General features: G+C 48.1%; 1 protein-coding gene across 2 annotated transcripts in view; it reads left to right on the forward strand.

Moving 5' to 3' along the window:
- LOC143805197 (ficolin-1-A-like) overlaps positions 1-20,412 on the forward strand; it is a 100,076-nt gene that overhangs the window by 11,990 nt on the left and 67,674 nt on the right. Inside the window, exons 3-4 of one of the 2 annotated variants that reach the window (XM_077284175.1) lie at positions 2,673-2,726; positions 13,041-13,094. In XM_077284175.1, the coding sequence (XP_077140290.1) occupies positions 2,673-2,726; positions 13,041-13,094 (108 nt within the window). The remainder of the gene's footprint in view (positions 1-2,672; positions 2,727-13,040; positions 13,095-20,412) is intronic. The other variant, XM_077284176.1, reaches the window with a different exon arrangement.

A 20,412-nucleotide genomic window follows, 5' to 3' on the forward strand; every position in this document is an offset into this window, starting at 1 on the left:
ACAGCCACGCACAGCCGCCCGCACTCAGCACAGCACAGCCACGCACAGCCGCCCGCACTCAGCACAGCCACGCACAGCCGCCCACACTCAGCACAGCCACGCACAGCCGCCCGCACTCAGCACAGCCACGCACAGCCGCCCGCACTCAGCACAGCCACGCACAGCCGCCCGCACTCAGCACAGCACAGCCACGCACAGCCGCCCGCACTCAGCACAGCCATGCACAGCCGCCCACACTCAGCACAGCCACGCACAGCCACCCGCACTCAGCACAGCCACGCACAGCCGCCCGCACTCAGCACAGCCGCCCGCACTCAGCACAGCCACGCACAGCCGCCCACACTCAGCACAGCCACCCGCACTCAGCACAGCCGCCCGCACTCAGCACAGCCGCCCGCACTCAGCACAGCCGCCCGCACTCAGCACAGCCGCCCGCACTCAGCACAGCCGCCCGCACTCAGCACAGCCGCCCGCACTCAGCACAGCCGCACTCGGGCAGTAGAGCCGGAGAGAGAAAGATGGGAGCAACTTATGGCAGAAAGGAAACAGGAACAGGCAGAATGGGAGAAGCACATTACAACAGAATGGGGGCACAGGATGGGAGCAGCACATGACAGAATGGTTGCGCCGGATGGGAGCACCACATGACAGAATGGGGGCGCAGGATGGGAACAGCACATGACAGAATGGTTGCGCATGATGGGAGCAGCACATGACAGAATGGGGGTGCAGGATGGGAGCAGCACATGACAGAATGGGGGCACACACATGACAGGATGGGGGTGCAGGATGGGAGCACATGACAGGATGGGGGTCGCAGGATGGGAGCACATGACAGGATGGGGACGCAGGATGGAGCAGCACCTGACAGGATGGGGGCGCAGGATGGGAGCAGCACGACAGAATGGGGGCGCAGGATGGGAGCAGCACATGACAGAATGGGGGCGCAGGATGGGAGCAGCACATGACAGAATGGGGGCGCACACATGACAGGATGGGGGTGCAGGATGGGAGCAGCACATGACAGGATGGGGGCGCAGGATGGGAGCACATGACAGGATGGGGACGCAGGATGGAGCAGCACATGACAGGATGGGGGCGCAGGATGGAGCAGCACATGACAGGATGGGGACGCAGGATGGAGCAGCACATGACAGGATGGGGACGCAGGATGGAGCAGCATATGACAGGATGGGGGAGCAAGATGAGAGCAGCACATACCAGGATGGAGACCATATACCAATATAAGTGCTCGCCACCCGGGCGTAGAACGGGTTCAATAGCTAGTTACATATATATAAATGATAACAGAGAGTGAGGATCGATACTCATCATATATGCTGATTATTGCGCCTCAACGCGTTTCACCTCTACGGATCATCAGGAGGCAATGATATGTGGATGATATGATGAGTATCGATCCTCACTCTCTGTTATCATTTATATATATGTAATATCAGCTAATAACTAGGGCTGAATATTGCTGTTTTTTCCTGTCTTACATTTATGATGTGGCTACCAAATGTGAGCTTACCATTTAAACATGTTTAAGTAAACTAATATCCATAGGGTCTCCAAGGGTCAGCCACCGTTGAGTGGGGGCGCCATAGCCGCTGACAAGTAGGACGCCAACCCCCACAGTCAGGCAGGTGTTGTTATCAGCAGGGAACAGAGCTAGTGAGGTTTTTTTTATTCACGAGCACTTATTGCACTCTGTTTTTGTCTGTGTCTTTCACCCTGCCACAATCTAACCTTCAGTCAATATTGGCTTTTATAAATCCCTATCTAATTTTCCGGTCATGCATATCTGATGGTCCAAATGAGACACTAAACTAGGGTGCATGTAGGAGATATAGGGTCAGCCGACATTGAGCGGGGGCGCCAATCTCGCATATATATATAGGGTGCCAACCTCCGCTGATAGGTAGGATTTATTAGGTTGATGTGGTAGGGATTATCTAGATTGCACGGCTGTGTGTTTTTGTTTGTGTTTTGTTGTTTGTGGCTGTTACATGGTTTTTAAATTATAATTAAAGGTGGATTTTTATCCAGGCTACCAAAGGTTTACAAGGTTATTTGTTTTTTTCTGAACGTCGACATTTATACCAGGAAAAAAAAGTACATTTATTATTTAAAGCAAGCGACAGGTCTTATTTAAGGCAGGGCTTGAGTACCCTCTAATTCCTCTGGCACAATAGTACACAGTGGAAATTCCTAAGTGGTCTAGATTCCGGAACGTGGTTACCAGCCACTGTCCATTAGCTTTCTTGTATTTATAAATGTCGACGCTCCCCTGAATCCGGTGGTGTTTTTCTCTTGTTTCTGCGACTCTCTGTTCCTGAGATATGGCCTCCTCTTCTCTGTATATAAATCTAGTTTTATTAGTTAACTGGGCGTCATTCTAAAGAAAACACCCACAGTGAAGATTTAATGATCACGCCCACTTGGCTATAAAGACTACATTTATACCCAATGAAGAAGAGACCATATCTCAGGAATAGAGAGGCACAGGAACAAAAGAAAAACCGAGCCAGATTCAGGAGAACAGCGGCATTTACACCAGGTAAAACAATTACATATATCAGGCAATTGACAGGTCACCTTTAAGCTTTTACTTCAGTTTATTTCAGCCTATTTCAGTGTATTCTAATACATATATTTTCTTAATGAAGGTGATCTGGGACCTCCAGGGAAAGCAGGAGACAGAGGATTAACTGGAGAGAAAGGTAATGTCCCGACATGTAGACTTCTAATCAGAGGTGTATCTAGGTTTTCTGGCACCTGGGACAAGAATTAATTTTGGAGCCCCCCTTCCCAAGGACATATGCGATTTGCACACTTAGTCATGTACCCACAAGCTCCTCTCCCTAATCCTCTCAATATGCAAAAAGAAATGCTCGTTGTCACAGGACAATAAGTATGAAAGTCGCATGTGAGTGAAGTGTCCATGTGACGACTACTGGAACCTGCAGAGCTGAATCCTGACACTGGCGTAGCTAGAGCTTTTGCCGCCCGGGGCTGTTTCCGAGTTTGGCGCCCCCCCCCCCATTGCCGTCGCTCAACGCCGGGCACCGCCCCCTCAGCGCTGCTTACCCATGAAATCCGGTGCCTGCGCTGTGTATCGCTGTTTGGTGCAGGCGCAGAGAGCTCTGGCCGTCTGACGTCACAGCCAGGCTTGCAGACTGCGCCTGTGCGGCCACCCACCTTGGTAATCCCAGCCCCACAGTGTGTTATGCATTATGCAGAGTGCGGGGCTGGGATTCACAAGCAGGGCGGCCGCACAGGCGCAGTGTCCAGCATTGCCCCAGTGTGTCCAGCATTGCCTTAGTGTGTCCAGCAATCTGCCCCAGTGTCCAGCAATCTGCCCCAGTGTCCAGCATTGCCCCCAGTGCAGAGGCGTAGCTAGGGTTTTGGTCCAGGGGGGGCGAAGCTTCTGAGTGGGCCCCTAACCAGGTAACCTTTATTACAATTCGGTGATGCGCCCTAATAGTGGAGGAGAACCTCAGCAGATGACCTCGCTATTACTGAAGATAATCTCTACATAAAGACCAATATGGATATTACCGCCATATGGTCAGTGGTAGATACCAGCCCTACAGAACATATAAGAGATCACTGCATAGTTACAGATAATTACTTACCTCTGACGTTCTTTCTGATAGAATTGTTAATTTTTCCCGTCTTTTCCATCTGGCCCAGACCGACGTGACAACTTCTTCCAGCTACAACTCATCTGCAGAGATTACAACAAAGACACATTTCACTTCTCATATTCCAGCCCCATCACCATCTATTCCCAACCTGCACAAACTCCTCATCCTACTGATATCCCAATACTGAGCCACTGCTGCCGTATGTGCCCCTATTACTGACCCTGATACCCCAATACTGAGCTGCTGCTGCCGTATGTGACCCTATTACTGCCCCTGATACCCCAATACTGAGCCGCTGCTGCCATATGTGTCCCTATTACTGCACCCGATACCCCAATACTGAGCCGCTGCTGCCGTATGTGACCCTATTACTGCCCCTGATACCCCAATACTGAGCCGCTGCTGCCGTATGTGTCCCTATTATTGCACCTGATACCCCAATACTGAGCCGCTGCTGCCGTATGTGTCCCTATTACTGCCCCTGATACCACAATACTGAGCCGCTGCTGCCATATGTCCCTATTACTGCACCTGATGCCCTAATACTGAGCCTCTGCCGTATGTGTCCCTATTATTGCACCTGATACCCCAATACTGAGCCGCTGCTGCCATATGTGTCCTTATTACTGCACCCGATACCCCAATACTGAGCCGCTGCTGCCATATGTCCCTATTACTGCACCTGATACCCCAATACTGAGCCTCTGCTGCCGTATGTGTCCCTATTACTGCACCTGATACCCCAATACTGAGCCGCTGCTGCCGTATGTGTCCCTATTACTGCACCTGATACCCCAATACTGAGCCGCTGCTGCCGTATGTATCCTTATTACTGCACCTGATACCCCAATTCTGAGCCACTGCTGCCGTATGTGTCCCTATTACTGCCCCTGATACCCCAATACTGAGCCTCTGCTGCCATATGTCCCTATTACTGCACCTGATGCCCTAATACTGAGCCTCTGCCGTATGTGTCCCTATTACTGCACCTGATACCCCAATACTGAGCCGCTGCTGCCATATGTGTCCCTATTACTGCACCTGCTGTGTGGTTCTCTGTGCCCTCTAAATTCTAAAGCACCCCTCTATAATATAGTAATGCCGGGTGCAAGTGCCCTAGAAAACAGTGCCCACATTTTGTCCCCTAGAAAGTAATAATGCCCTTTGTGTGTGACCCTTTGATAGTCCTATGTAACAACAGTCGCACTCAATAAGGAGAGTTCTTCTGAATTTTGTTAGTCAAAAAACGTGGTTTCTTTATTGTGAACAAACACCAAAATAAAGGTATCACCTCAGTGTTTCAAGGTAACGTTTCGACCCACAGGGTCTTTCTCAAACCTTACTTTGAGTAAGTCTGCACCAACACTAGCGAGAGTGCACGTCTTGTCCTGTACTATGTGACCCTTTGATAGTCACAGTAACCTGAGTTCCCCTATAAGAATAAGTGCCCACTTTACATTTAATAAAGTCCCGAGTCTCCCCCCCGTACAGCTCCCCTATACACAGTATGATGCCCCCTCACTGTATATACTGACCCCTTAATATCCCCCAAACTGGCTCCAACACTGTATGATGGCCCCGTTGCTGTAATCTCCACACTGAATGATGGCCCTCTAGATAGCCTCCATAAAGCATAATACACCAGATAGTCCTTAATATGGTATAATACATTCCCCATAGGCCTCCATATAGTATCATGCACTCCCTATAGGCACACCCTATAGTATAATGCGCTTCACATAGGAAGACTGTATAGTATAATGCAGCTCGCCATAGGCAGCCTCTATAAGGAAGGCTATAAATGTGTCCCCAATTCCCTCCGCAAGGCATAAAAATTACCTCTCATTATACTCACCAATGGCGCTCACCAAGGCATCGCTGGTCTTGACTTAAGATCGCCATCCTCCATTACTGCTTTATCTGGATGACACATCCTACGTCATCCACACAGTGTCACCCATCGCGCTCCTGTGCAGGCACACTTCTCTCTGGGCTGCTGAAAGCAGAGCCAAGTACTGTAGTGTGTATGCGCTGAGAAAGGCCAAAGGGCACTGATGACCTGGAAATAAACCAGAGAATGCGCACTACAATACTGTGCTCTGACTTCAGCAGGGCAAAGAGAAGTGCACCTGCACGGGAGTGCGATAGAGGACACTGAATGCATGATGTAGGACGCATCTTCCACACGAAGAGGGACAGCGATCACAGGAAGAGGGACGGCGCCGGGTCAAGACTGTGACGCCCAGACTGCGCCATCCGTGAGTATAATAAAAGCTCTTTTTTGTGCCTTGCATAGAGGATTGGGGACATAGAGAGCATTCTAGAACACTATGTGAGGGCGTACAGATGCTGGCCGGACCTTATATGGTGACAGGCTCCCACATGTAAAAGCCGTCCTGCAAGATTCCAGCCACTCGCAAACTTAAGAAAATAATCATTCTCCTTCTCATAAGCTAATCAGCAGTAAATAAATGATGTGCGAAGACACTTATCGATCACATGTCAGTGTTCAGTGTCTGTCCAGATTGCAGGATAAACAAGACATTCCCTTCATTGCTTTATATACTGTGCCTGTATGTATGTATTCAAGGCAACAGATCAGACATATCAAAAAGCAAGTGACATGTGCCAAGATACTCATCATGCTGTGTGGAGAGTGTCCTCTGGTCCTGGGGGCTGCTCCTTCCAGTCAGATGCTGCAGACAACATGTGTAGGCAGTGAGCTCAGGTCACAGTCCCCCTGCGTCCCCGGCTGCTGCTGCTGCTGGAGCTGATCACTTCTCTGCAGCACAGCAGCTTTGAGCAGAGCGCGCTCAGCCGGGATTGGGTGAGTGGTGAGTGACCTCCCTTCCCCCTCTCCTCCACAGACTGCAGGAGAGCGATCACATGACTCACTCCCTGCACTCTGATTGGAGGCCTTCTCTTCCATCTCTCTGCTAACTCCCTGTGAGCGTTTGTAACGTGCATGTTACTTTAGCTACATACACAGTACAAACGCAGGGGAAATTAAAGATAAACATTGACCGGAGGCAGGGGCCCCTAACGCCGGCCCTGACAGTAGTGTAGCTCCGGGTGGGCCCCCTCAGAGCACAGGGCCCGGGGCGACCGCCCCCTCTGCCCCCCTGGTAGCTTCGCTACTGCCCCAGTGTCCAGCATTGCCCCCAGTGTCCAGCATTGCCCCGTGTGTCCAGCAATCTGCCCCAGTGTCCAGCATTGCCCCCAGTGTCCAGCATTGCCCCCAGTGTCCAGCATTGCCCCGTGTGTCCAGCAATCTGCCCCAGTGTCCAGAATTGCCCCCAGTGTGTCCAGCAATCTGCCCCAGTGTCCAGCATTGCCCCCAGTGTGTCCAGCATTGCCCCCAGTGCGCCCAGCGATCTGCCCCCAGTGCGTCCAACATTGCCCCCAGTGTGTCCAGCATTGCCCCCAGTGTGTCCAGCATTGCCCCCAGTGTGTCCAGCAATCTGCCCCCAGTGCGTCCAGCAATCTGCCCCCAGTGCGTCCAGCAATCTGCCCCCAGTGCGTCCAGCATTGCCCCCAGTGTGTCCAGCATTGCCCCCAGTGTGTCCAGCAATCTGCCCCCAGTGTGTCCAGCAATCTGCCCCCAGTGTGTCCAGCATTGCCCCCAGTGTGTCCAGCAATCTGCCCCCAGTGCGTCCAGCAATCTGCCCCCAGTGCGTCCAGCAATCTGCCCCCAGTCTGTCTCCAGCAATCTGCCCCCAGTCTGTCTCCAGCAATCTGCCCCCAGTGTGTCTCCAGCATATTGCCCCCAGTCTGTCTCCAGCATATTGCCCCCAGTCTGTCTCCAGCATATTGCCCCCAGTCTGTCTCCAGCATATTGCCCCAGTCTGTCTCCAGCATATTGCCCCCAGTCTGTCTCCAGCATATTGCCCCCAGTCTGTCTCCAGCATATTGCCCCCAGTCTGTCTCCTGCATATTGCCCCCAGACTGTCTCCAGCATATTGCCCCAGTCTGTCTCCAGCATATTGCCCCCAGTCTGTCTGAGTCAGACATAAAGAAAAAAAAAAAAAAAAAAGTAAAATCCTCACCTCTCCCGTTCCCAGCGCAGGTCTGGTGCACTCAGCGTCTCTCCGGCTCTGCAACGCTCAGGACAGAGAAGCTGAGCGCGCAGTGATGACGTCATCGCACCCTCTGCCCTGAGACGTCGCAGAGTCAGAGGGCGCCGAAGACGCTGCAGCTGCCGCAGGAACCAGGAGAGGTGAGTATTAGAAGGGGGGGCCCAATGCGAGCACCGGTATCGGAAGGGGGGGGGCCTGGTCGTGGCGGCGGTCGGCGCCGCCCGAAGATTTAAAGGGCCCGCGTCTCCCCTTTTTTTTTTTTTTTTTTCTTCCTCCTCCTCCTCTCTGGGTCGGAGCCGCCCCCGGCATTGTGACGCCCGGGGCGGCCCGCCCCCCCCCCGCACCCCCCTTCCTGCGCCACTGAATCCTGACATCGCAGACTTCTGAATTCTCACAATGAATGCACTGCACACTTTTATGATTCTCCCTTGCCGGTGGACAGTCATGTCAGCACAAGCATGTGATTTGTATACCTCTAACCACAATCCGACTAGACGTCCCCGGCCTCGCTCAGTTCATTTTCATTGAGTGAGGCCACATATGTCTAGTCAGCGCATGACTACATGTATGTAAATCCCCAGCACGAGAGAATCCTGACAGCGTGCAGTGCGCACTGTGAGAAGTCAGAAGTCTGCAGTCATAAAGAATGACTGCAGACTCATCACAAACCTGGACATCCCCTTTAATGCTCCTAACATAAATAAAAACATGAGAGTTAGTTAGTATCACAAATAACATTTATATCCAGGTACCTTATAGATGGCGTCGTCTCTCGAGCCGTTCTCCTTTTCTTCATCTTGTCCAGACCCCATGATGAGTTTTCTCATCCACAGCCGTCTCTGCAAACTTCCATCTTCTCCGCTCTTTTGCAGAAAATCTTCACATGATGCCCTTAAAGATAGAAGTGTCATTATAATGCTCCTGAATAAAAAATTGCCCCCACTATATTGTCTGCACAAATTATGACCCCCACACTGTCCCTCTTATGGTACATGCTCTTCACACTGACCTCTCCTTTCAATACCGGCCCCCTCTTCACACTGTCCTCTCACACTGTGTCCCCCCTATAGGGCCCAGTATTTATACTGTACTCTCTCATCACACTCCCCTTCCTTGATATACTGTCTCCTCCTGGCTGTGCCCTTACACTGTCCCTCCATGCTACGCCCCCTACTACTCTTCTATTCTGTGCCCTCTCACTTTTCTCCCCCCATACTGTCTCCTCACACTATTCCCCTCCCTCCTCATACTGTCTCCTCTCATATCCCCCCTGTTCACCATACTGTCTCCTCATATATTTACCCCCTCACTTTCTATACTGCCTGCTCACACGACTCCCCATACTGTGTCTGCACACATCGCATCACCCTCACTCCCCGTACTCTGTCCACATACAGTACAGACCAAAAGTTTGGACACACCTTCTCATTTAAAGATTTTTCTGTATTTTCATGACTATGAAAATTGTACATGCACACTGAAGGCATCAAAACTATGAATTAACACATGAATTAAAACATGGTATCCATCCACAGACAGCTGTTTCGGGGTATTTGCCCCTCATCAGTGTGGAGTAGGAAACTGGCTATTAGGAGCAGTGCCTAGTGAAAAGACTATAAACATAAGGGTGAATGACCTCAGGGAGATCAAAACATCAAACACCGCGGAGACACCATCACGTGTTTCTCAGCGCAGTGATCCAGAACACTTCCCCCATCCCTGATGGGAAATATGCAAATGCATGTAGAAAACCGCGGAGACACCATCACGTGTTTCTCAACGCAAGCAATGAATAGCCAGGTCTTTCACCGGGAAGTAGGAATATCAGCTGTGTATCCACCAGACTTCTGCACAACACAACTGATGGTCCCAACCCCATTTATAAGGCAAGACATCCCACTTATTAAACCTGACAGGGCACACCTGTGAAGTGAAAACCATTCGCGGTGACCACCTCTTGAAGCTCATCAAGAGAATGCCAAGAGTGTGCAAAGCAGTCATCAAAGCTTTTAAAAGGTGGCTACTTTGAAGAACCTAGAATATAAGACATAATTTCAGTTTTTTCACACTTTTTTGTTAAGTATATAATTCCACGTGTTAATTCATAGTTTTGATGCCTTCAGTGTGAATGTACAATTTTCATAGTCATGAAAATACAGAAAAATCTTTAAATTAGAAGGTGTGTCCAAACTTTTGGTCTGTACTGTACATTTTTTACATCGCTACTCATACTGTGTCCACATACATTCCTCCGTTCGCTCCCCATACTGTCTGCATCCATACTGTTTCCTCATATATGCCCCCCATTCCCCCATACTGTTTCCTCATACATACCCCCCATTCCCCAGTACGGTTTCCTCATATATGCCCTCATTCCCCCATACTGTTTCCTCGTACATGCCCCCCATTCCCCCATACTGTTTGCTCATACATGCCCCCCATTCCTCCGTACTGTTTCCTCATACATGCCCCCCATTCCCCTGTACTGTTTCCTCATATATGCCCCCCATCTCCCCCTTTGCTCTTCATTTTATGTCCTCAAATCTCCCCCACACATTAAATCCCCCATCCCCACTACAAATCTCCCCACACACAATAAATAACCCCATCTCCACTCCAAATCTCCCCACACACAATAAATAACCCCATCTCCACTCCAAATCTCACCCCACACATTAAACACCCCCATCCACACTCCAATTCTCCCACACATAATGCCCCCATCCCCACTTCAATTCTCCCCACACATAATAAAACCCCCCATCCCCATTCAAATTCTCCCCACACATAATAAATCCCCCTATCTCCACTCAAATTGTCCCCCCCGTGCACTTAATCTTCTGTGTCTTCAGCTCCACTGGAGCACTTACCACCAGAGTTCGCCTCTGCAGCACGAGTGAGCGACGTCAGCAGCGTGATCACGTAATCTGATCACACTGCTCACGTCGCTCTGACCCGGCAGTCAGAGTACTCACTTCTGTAAGATGCGAGTACAATTGATCCCTTGGCAGGGGCGGAGACTGACAGCTTGGGGCCCCTGTGCAAGAAATGTGTCTGAGTTCCCCTCCTTTTATGGCGACAAAGCACTATATATATAGCCAGACACACATACATGTGTATATATTACATAATCTCCTTTATTATGTATATTGCCGTTCCTTATTATACAGTGCCCTCTCGTTATGTACAGTACCGTCTCTTACATATTGGATTATATAGAGCACTGTTTTTTATTACATACCGTCCTCTGATGTTAGCTGTATAATGCAAAGATGGCTGATGGAGCATAGGAAAGCTTCTTTTCTAATGGAGGAGCTGATGGACTGGTCGTCTGGTCACCGACTCCTCCATCAGCAGTTATTTTATATCTAAATAGAGTGGGGACTATGTAATAAAAGAGGGTGCTGTGAATAACAAAATTAGCAAGAATACACTATGTGAGAGACAGTACTGTACATAACAGCAGAGAAAGCTTTATAATAAGGGACGGCATCATATGTAACTAGAGAGGATGATATGTAATAATGGACGATGTTATACATAATAAAATAGGAAACTATGTAACTAAGGATAGTGTTATACAGAATAAGTGAGTACACTATATACTAAGGGACTGTGTTATACTTAATAGGAATGTACACTCTATACTAAGGGACTGTGTTAGACATAAGTGATAATAATGTCTTCCTCCACCTCCCCCTGTTCCTAAGTCCGTTATAAGTCCCCTTCCTCCCATCTCAATCCCCAACACCCCTCATTGTCCTCCTCACCCCGCATCCCATTATTGTCCTCTACCCCACCCCATTGCCATCTTCACCACCTCCATCTTTGCCTTCCCCACTACCATCATTGCTTTTTCCCTCACCACCCCATATCATTGCCCATTCCACCACCTCCATAATTTCCTACTCCCCCACCACCCCCATTATTGCCCTTTCTACCAACACCATCATTGCATTCTCCCCCACCACCCCATCATTGTTCTTTCCACCACCTCCAACATTGCTTTTCCCCCACCACCCCATCATTGCCCTTTCCACCACCTCCATCACAGCCTTTTCCTCCACCACCCCCATCATTGCCTCCTTTCCCATCACTCCCATCATTGTCTTTTCCATTACCACCATCATTTCCTCCTCCCCCACCATCCCCATCATTGCCCTTTCCTCCACATCCATTATTTCCTCCTCCCCCACCATCCCCATCATTGCCTTTTCCACCACCACTATCATTGTCCTTTCCACCACCACCATCCTTGCTCATTCCACCACCTCCATCATTTTCTCACCCCTCCACCAGCATCATTGTCCTTTCCACCACCACCATCCTTGCCCATTCTACCACCTTCACCCCCATTATTGCCCTTTCCACCACCTCCATCATTTCCTCCTCCCCCACCACCACCATTGCATTCTCCCCCACCATCCCCATTATTGCCCATTCCACCACTTCCATCATTTCCTCCTACCCCACCATCCCCATCATTGTCCTCTCCATCACACCATCATTGCCTTCTCCCCATCAGTCCCATCATTTCCCTCTCCTCCCCTTCACACACACAACACCATTTACCTCTCTGCACATTCCCCCGCAGCGCTACACACAAGCACACACAACACACGCACAACACAAACACACTCACTCACCACTCTGCCGCAGCATCTCCGTCGCCTTCCTCTCTCTGGCACAGCTGCCGCTGAATGATGACGTCATCCAGCGGCGCTGCTGTCTGTGTGAGAGGAAGTGCATGCAGGAAGCAGGACAGAGCTGGCGCGCTGCATCTTCTCTGTGCCGGCTGTCAGCTTGACAGTCGGCACAGAGAACTGCCGACTCTCAGTCCATGGGGCGGCAGAATTCAGCCACCGGGGGAGATACTGCGGACCGCCGCATTAGGTGACCCGACTGCGCCCCCCTTATGGCTGCGCCCGGGGCACAAACCCTGGCTGCCCCCCCCTAGATACGCCTCTGCTTCTAATACAGAGGTTGTATACTGAATCTCCTGCTTCATGCTATGTGTATGGACATGGATATTGTTGGAGACCTCATGCATCCATGAATTTGTATATGCACAGAGCTGGGATCACTCAGCGGGCGATTTTGAATTAAATAAATTCCACAGGTAAAATGTTATTGAAAGTGGAGACATTTTTCTGATAGGCGACCTCTCCACTCTTGCGCTTATGTTTGCTCAGACCAAGAGGATTAGGGTAGAAGGTCTCCAACCTCATTAGTGATGGAAAGGTTCTTTCCCTTAAGAGGCTATGAAAAATATATCAAATCTTTTTCTTACAATTATTTTATTTAATTTTAGGTGATAAGGGAGTTCCTGGGCAAATGGGAAAACTAGGACCAATTGGAGAAAAAGGTAATGTCAGGGTGGAGGAAACATGTACAGAATCTGCCTTTATTTTCCTTCATGAATGAGGAAAACATGGCTACTTTCTTCTTAAGTATACATAATTAGTCCATAAATATTTGGAATAACACATTCATTGATACTAGACAACACAAAGGCCTCTCTAAAGAACCTATGAAGATAGGCCACAAGAATGTTTTGTTAACAAATGCAAATTTTTATTTCAAACCAAAAAACAAAGGTATCATATTCATATATACAGAATTATACGGTTAAAAAATGCCTCCAATCTAACAAAAGTCCGGTGCATAATCCCTAAGAAAACTAAATCACACTATGGTGCAATTCTATGCTTCAAGTATGCCACCTAGTGGCTATTTGTTTATATACAACGGCATAACAAGTTAAAGTGCACGGTGCTTGTATTGTTATATATCTATACCCGCAACCAGGGCCGGACTGGGACTAAAATTCAGCCCTGGCATTTGAAGTTACACAGGCCCACTTGTCACATGGTGACTGTATAATATCTTTGTACACTTGTAGGCAGGGCCGGTTTTAGGCAAAGTGGGGCCCTAGGTAAAGTTTAAAATGGGGCCCCAAATGCTAACATATTGCACATCACACAGAAGCCTTTCTGTTGTATTTACGTGCGCTGAGTTCAGGCCGCTAAATGAGTTTGATTGACAATACTGAAGTTGTTCAACGCTTGTTTCCCGGCCTCTTTCCACCAGCTGAGGAATAATGATGAGACAGAACGATCACTAATAGATCACTAACAGATCATCATACAGTATCATGTTATCAGCAGCACATGTACAGTTTACGCTGGCAATGTGCTGCTGAGAACAATGATTTTTGTTCCAGCAAGAGCAATCTGAATATGCAGCATTTTACTTGTTTAGTAAAATACACCCCATAGTCCTCCATATATTATAATGTGCCCCACAGTCCTCCATATAGTATAATACACTCCCTATAGTCCTCCATATTAAAATACACTGCTCAGTCCTCCACATAGTATAATACACTCCTCACAGTGCTCCATATAGTATAATGCACCGCCATAGTCATCCATGTACTACAATTCACTTCCCATAGTATAATGCACCCCATAGTTCTTCATATAGTATAACGTATTCCCCATAGTCCTCGATACAGTATAATGCAGCCCACATACAGTATAATGCAGCCACCACCCTACAGAGTATAATGCAGCCACCCCAGAGTATAATGTAACCCCCCATAGAATATAATGCAGCCCCCCCATAGTATATAACACAGCCTCCCCCATAGAATATAACACAGCCTCCCCCATAGTATATAATATACCCCCACAATAGTATATAACACAGCCACATAGTACATAACATGGCCTCCCCCATAGAATATAATATACTCCCCATAGTATATAGCAAAGCCCGCATAGTATATAGCACAAACCGTATAGTATATAGCACAGCCTGCATAACAGCACAGCACGTGTAGTAGATAACACAGCCCACACAGCAGTATACAGCACAGACCAAACAGTAGTATACAGCACAGCCCAGAGTACTATATACAGCACAGCCCACAGAGCACTATATACAGCACAGCCCACAGAGAACAATATACAGCACAGCCCAGAGTACTATATACAGCACAGCCCACAGAGCACTATATACAGCACAGCCCACAGAGCACTATATACAGCACAGCCCACAGAGCACTATATACAGCACAGCCCACAGAGCACTATATACAGCACAGCCCACAGAGCACTATATACAGCACAGCCCACAGAGCACTATATACAGCACAGCCCACAGAGCACTATATACAGCACAGCCCACAGAGTACTATATACAGCACAGCCCACAGAGCACTATATACAGCACAGCCCACAGAGTACTATATACAGCACAGCCCACAGAGCACTATATACAGCACAGCCCACAGAGTACTATATACAGCACAGCCCACAGAGCACTATATACAGCACAGCCCACAGAGCACTATATACAGCACAGCCCACAGAGCACTATATACAGCACAGCCCACAGAGTACTATATACAGCACAGCCCACAGAGCACTATATACAGCACAGCCCACAGAGTACTATATACAGCACAGCCCACAGAGCACTATATACAGCACAGCCCACAGAGTACTATATACAGCACAGCCCACAGAGCACTATATAAAGCACAGCCCACAGAGTACTATATACAGCACAGCCCAGAGTACTATATACAGCACAGCCCACAGAGCACTATATAAAGCACAGCCCACAGAGCACTAAATACAGCACAGTCCACAGAGTAATATATACAGCACAGCCCAGAGTACTATATACAGCACTGCCCACAGAGAACTATATATAGCACAGCCCACAGAGCACTATATACAGCGCAGCCCACAGAGAACTATATACAGCACAGCCCACAGAGCACTATATACAGCACAGCCCACAGAGCACTATATACAGCACAGCCCACAGAGCACTAAATACAGCAGAGCCCAGAGTACTAAATACAGCAGAGCCCACAGAGCACTATATAGAGCACAGCCCACAGAGCACTAAATACAGCAGAGCCCACAGAGTAATATGTACAACACAACCCAGAGTACTATATACAGCACAGCCCACAGAGTACTATATACAGCACAGCCCACAGAGCACTACATACAGCAGAGCCCACAGAGCACTAAATACAGCACAGCCCACAGAGCACTATATACAGCACAGCCCACAGAGCACTATATACAGCACAGCCCACAGAGCACTATATACAGCACAGCCCACAGAGCACTATATACAGCACAGCCCACAGAGCACTATATATAGCACAGCCCACAGAGCAATATATACAGCACAGCCCACAGAGCACTATATACAGCACAGCCCACAGAGCACTATATATAACACAGCCCACAGAGTACTATATATAGCATAGCCCACACAGTAGTATACAGCACAGAGCACAGCCCGCATCTCTTCTCTTCCTCCCCCCCCCCCCAGAATGGCCCCACACAGTTCAGTAAAAAAAACAAAACTCTCCTCACCTCTCCTCGTGCCCCGCGTTGCTTCCTGGTTCCTGCTCCTGTCTCAGCAGCTGCAGTCTGCCCGGGACACAGCAGGTGCGCGATGATATGACGCCATCGCGCACCCGCAGTGTCAGAGGCAGAGCGGGGAATGATGGGAGAGGGAGCGTCTGTAGACGCTCTCTCCTCCATCATTGCGTTCAACTGTACCGGCGTCTATACGCCGGTATAGTTGAATGCGACGGCGGGGGCGGGGGGAGGCGGATCGAGCGGCCCACTACTGGCACCGGCCCTTCTGGCATTTGCCAGAAGTGCCCGATGGCCTGTCCGGCCCTGCCCGCAACTGATTTTCTCTGATGTACTGATAGATATGCTTGGCCACTAATGTATCTCCAGTACTAGAAGGGCCAGATATAAACATCAATGTTTGTTACGGTATTCAATGCTGCCTCCTTGCTTCTAGAGTGTAAATATAATATCAGGAAGTGCTGCAGCAGAGAAAGCCTACATGCGAAGATAACAATGCTTTTGTAGCAAGCAGGACAAAGTCTTGCATAAAATTGCACACCAATAGTACTGGGATTAGTAGTATAATTACCAGAATGGGAGATGCCGGACCTGTGTACCCCTACGTGCGTTTCGATGTGTATTTCTTCTTCCGGGGGCGTGTTTTTTAACCGTATAATTCTGTGTATATGAATATGATACCTTTGTTTATTGGTTTGAAATAAAAATTTGCATTTGTTAACAAAACATTCTTGTGGCCTATCTTCATAGGTTCTTTAGAGAGGCCTTTGTGTTGTCTACTTTCTTCTTAAAACAGTACAGTTGAAGCCGGTCTTAGATCGTTTTTTCAACTGAAGATATTGTTAGATGGGCATTCAATCCTTTTCTTGTAATTACTGGATGGCTTCTGTGCAGTCTGAAACTAATAAAGAGAACCCACTCAACTCCACCTTCCCAGTGGCTGGGTCCCCACTCGTATCTTCTAATTCTCTTCTTGTCTAGTTGGCATGTGATCACTGCAGCTAACCAACAACTGCATCAGTGACTTTAGGATGATTGGCTGCATGATCAAGTGCAGAATGAGACATATTCAAGAAATAAGTTATATAATTAATATAGACTTAAAGTGCAGATTCTCAGTTTCAATTTGAGGGTATTCACATTCTAATTAAAGTAAGATTTTAGGAATTACAGCTCTTTAATATGTAGCTGCCATCTTTTTCAAGGGACCAAAAGTACTTGGACAATTATCTCAAAAAGCTCTTTAATGGAATGTATGGATTTTTCCCTCTTTAATCCATCATCAATTAAGCAGATAAAAGGTCTGGAACAGATTCCAGGTGTGGCTTTTGCATTTACAAACTGTTGCTGTGAACCCACAACATGTGGCCAAAGAAGCTTTCAATGGAAGTGAAAAAGACTATCATTAGTATGAAAAAAATAGGAAATCCATTATATAGATAGCAGAAATGTTAGCGTAGTAAAATCAACAGTTTGGTACATTCTGTAAAAAAAAGAGTGCACTGGTGAGCTTGGAAAGTTAAAAAAGCCTGAACATCCACGGAAGACAACAGTGGTGGATGATTGCACAATCCTTTACAAGGTGAAGAAAAACCCCATCATAACATCCATCCAAGTGAAAAACACTCTCTAGGAAGAATGTGTTTAGTGTCTAAGTCTATCATAAAGAGAAGACTTCACGACAGCAAATACAGAGAGTTTACCACAAGGTGCAAACTACTAATCAGTCTTAAAAATAAAGGCCAGATTAGACTTTGCCAAAAAAACATCAAAAGAAGCCACCTCGTTCTGGAAATTCTGGGATTAAGGGGTGAAAGAGGGACTTCAGGACATACAATAAACAGAGGGAGGTGGGAGGAGGACATTAAATATGGATTTATGATAAATTGGACGGTGGGGGAAGAGTGATAAGTTCCTGAGAACGTCTTCCTCCACCCCACAATTCATTATAAAGCCCTGATAGCATCCTCCCCCACCCCACATTTCATTATAGAGCGCAGATGAAATCATCCCCCACCCACCCCATTTCATTATGACGCTATTAGGGGCTTAATATTTATTGGGGAGTAGGAGAGGAGGCGGTAAGGTGCATAGGACACTTTGTAATGAATTGTAAGGTGAGAAAAGATGCTATCAGGAACTTGTAAGGTCATGCATTCTCCCCCACCCCCAATTCATTATAAGACCTTGATAATGTCTTCTCCCACTCCAAAATCATTATGATACTATCAGGTGCTTATAATAAATTGTTGGGGGAGGACACAGGACAGGGACTAATGCTATTTGTACACGTTCAGGATTTGCAGCCATAAAATTCTGCTGCAAATCCCGGGGTGTTGGCAGGAATAACATTACGTAAAATACGCGTTTTTACATGCGTTTTTTGTTGTTTTTTTTTTTTGGAGTGGGTATAAAACCGTCTTTACTGAACAATAAACAAAGGGTACATAGATTATTCAGCAACATTAGAAGAGATTTGACAAATAGAGTTCTACAGTACTTTGAACATTAGACAGTGTATTATAACTATAACCAACCCGCCCGGGCACACATCCACACCTTCATAGCACTACATCAAGCCCAACAGGAATTCTGCCGACAATTTGCTCTCTCATGTACCAGTCTGTAAATTGGAAGCAATCATGAATCGCCTGGCTTATAGATAATGTCTGGGCATTAATAAAGGAAGACCATGTCAGGAAAAACTGTTCAGTGTATTTTTCTTTATTCAATATGGACTCTATCCAGTCTTTACATGCATATTTTCCCTAACTTAATAGTATGAGTGAAATACACTGCAAAAAAACACTGCAACAATTGACATGCTACAGAACTGAATCTGCTACAAATCTGCAAGGAAAAAAATAAGCAAGGTGTACATGAGATTTAAAAAATATCATTCACTTTGCTGGTACTGTAAAATGCAGAGTATTTCCCGCAACAAAAACACTGTATGCATTTAGGCTTAAAATTAATTGAGGGGAGTGTAAGAAAGTCCTTACTGAGAGCTGGAAGAGCCGAGAAGACAATGAAGACAATTCTCTTTGAAGCAGAGGCTGAAGTTTATTCAGAGTAGCCCACCAGAGCAGTTTACAGAAAGCAGTGAGCAAAATGACGCAAGCACTCGCAGGTGTCCAGATGTGGCACCCCAGGAGTTTGGGTACCACAGTAGAGCTGCCTTCCTCTTGGGGAGGGTAGTGCTATGTCTGGAGACAAGTGAGATTCCCTTTGGTAGGTTATCACACACACAACACCTTCCAAATCCAGGCCAGGAGGGGGAACTCAGAACCCTGTTTTAGGGCAGCTTCCCTGGATAAAGATCCTGGTTTGGAGGCGGAGTGAGTTCAGTTAGTACAGACAGTGTGAGTGCGAGTACAGACAGTCTAAGTGCAAGGACAGACAGGGACAGAGCACAGTGGAGATACAGGACTCCAGGAGGGGACTAGGAAGGCCTCCAGGGAGTCAGAGCGCAGTAGTCGGATACCGGGATCCTGAGGCTTTTGTGGACTATAAAACACAGAGCAGAACCGGAGGGCATTGAATTAAATGGACTTTGCCCATATTTACCTGTGGCACAGCAGCACCTTGGAGCCTTGGGTCACCGTGAAAGGACCCCAATAGGCATGGCTCAAGCTGCCTGCAATACAGGTACCTGTCCCTGGACAGGAGAACGAAAAAGGACTTTGCTTAGGACATTTAGTGGCAGCAGGGACCTCAGAGAGAAAGCGCAGAGTGGAAGGCTCCTACCTGACCTGTCAAGGGGATTCCACTTGTCTCTGGACTACCCGGACTTCTAATTCACCTGTTGCCGATGCCCTGGACTGTGGCCTGTCACCCACAAGTAAACCAGGTAAAGACTTACAACTTGTCTCCTTCACTTATTCACCGGCTTTACCATCTACGCCACACACCATAGGACCCCTGGGGACCCCGCTTCACCTGTGGGAAGTGTAACATCTGGGCTGCCGCAACATCCCCCAGGGGACCCCTCCAATGCAGCATTGGTCCTACTACTGACCGAACTCCACAGGTAGGTGGCGTCACGACAAACTTGGAACATTTAACCCCCTTTAATGTTGATGCCCAGGGCCATGGACCAAGTTGCAGCCACCATGACATCCCCCTTTGCGACCGTATCCCACGGCTCTGTGGGCACGTCACAGACGGGTGGCACAACAACGGGGGATCTGTCGATGGTGTGGCCATGGTCTGGCGATGGTGTGGCCCCGAGCAACCGTATCAGGGGCTTTTTTTACATGGTTTAGACAAAGG

This window comes from Ranitomeya variabilis, chromosome 2, assembly GCF_051348905.1.
Source record: "Ranitomeya variabilis isolate aRanVar5 chromosome 2, aRanVar5.hap1, whole genome shotgun sequence".
Taxonomy (NCBI): domain Eukaryota; kingdom Metazoa; phylum Chordata; class Amphibia; order Anura; family Dendrobatidae; genus Ranitomeya; species Ranitomeya variabilis.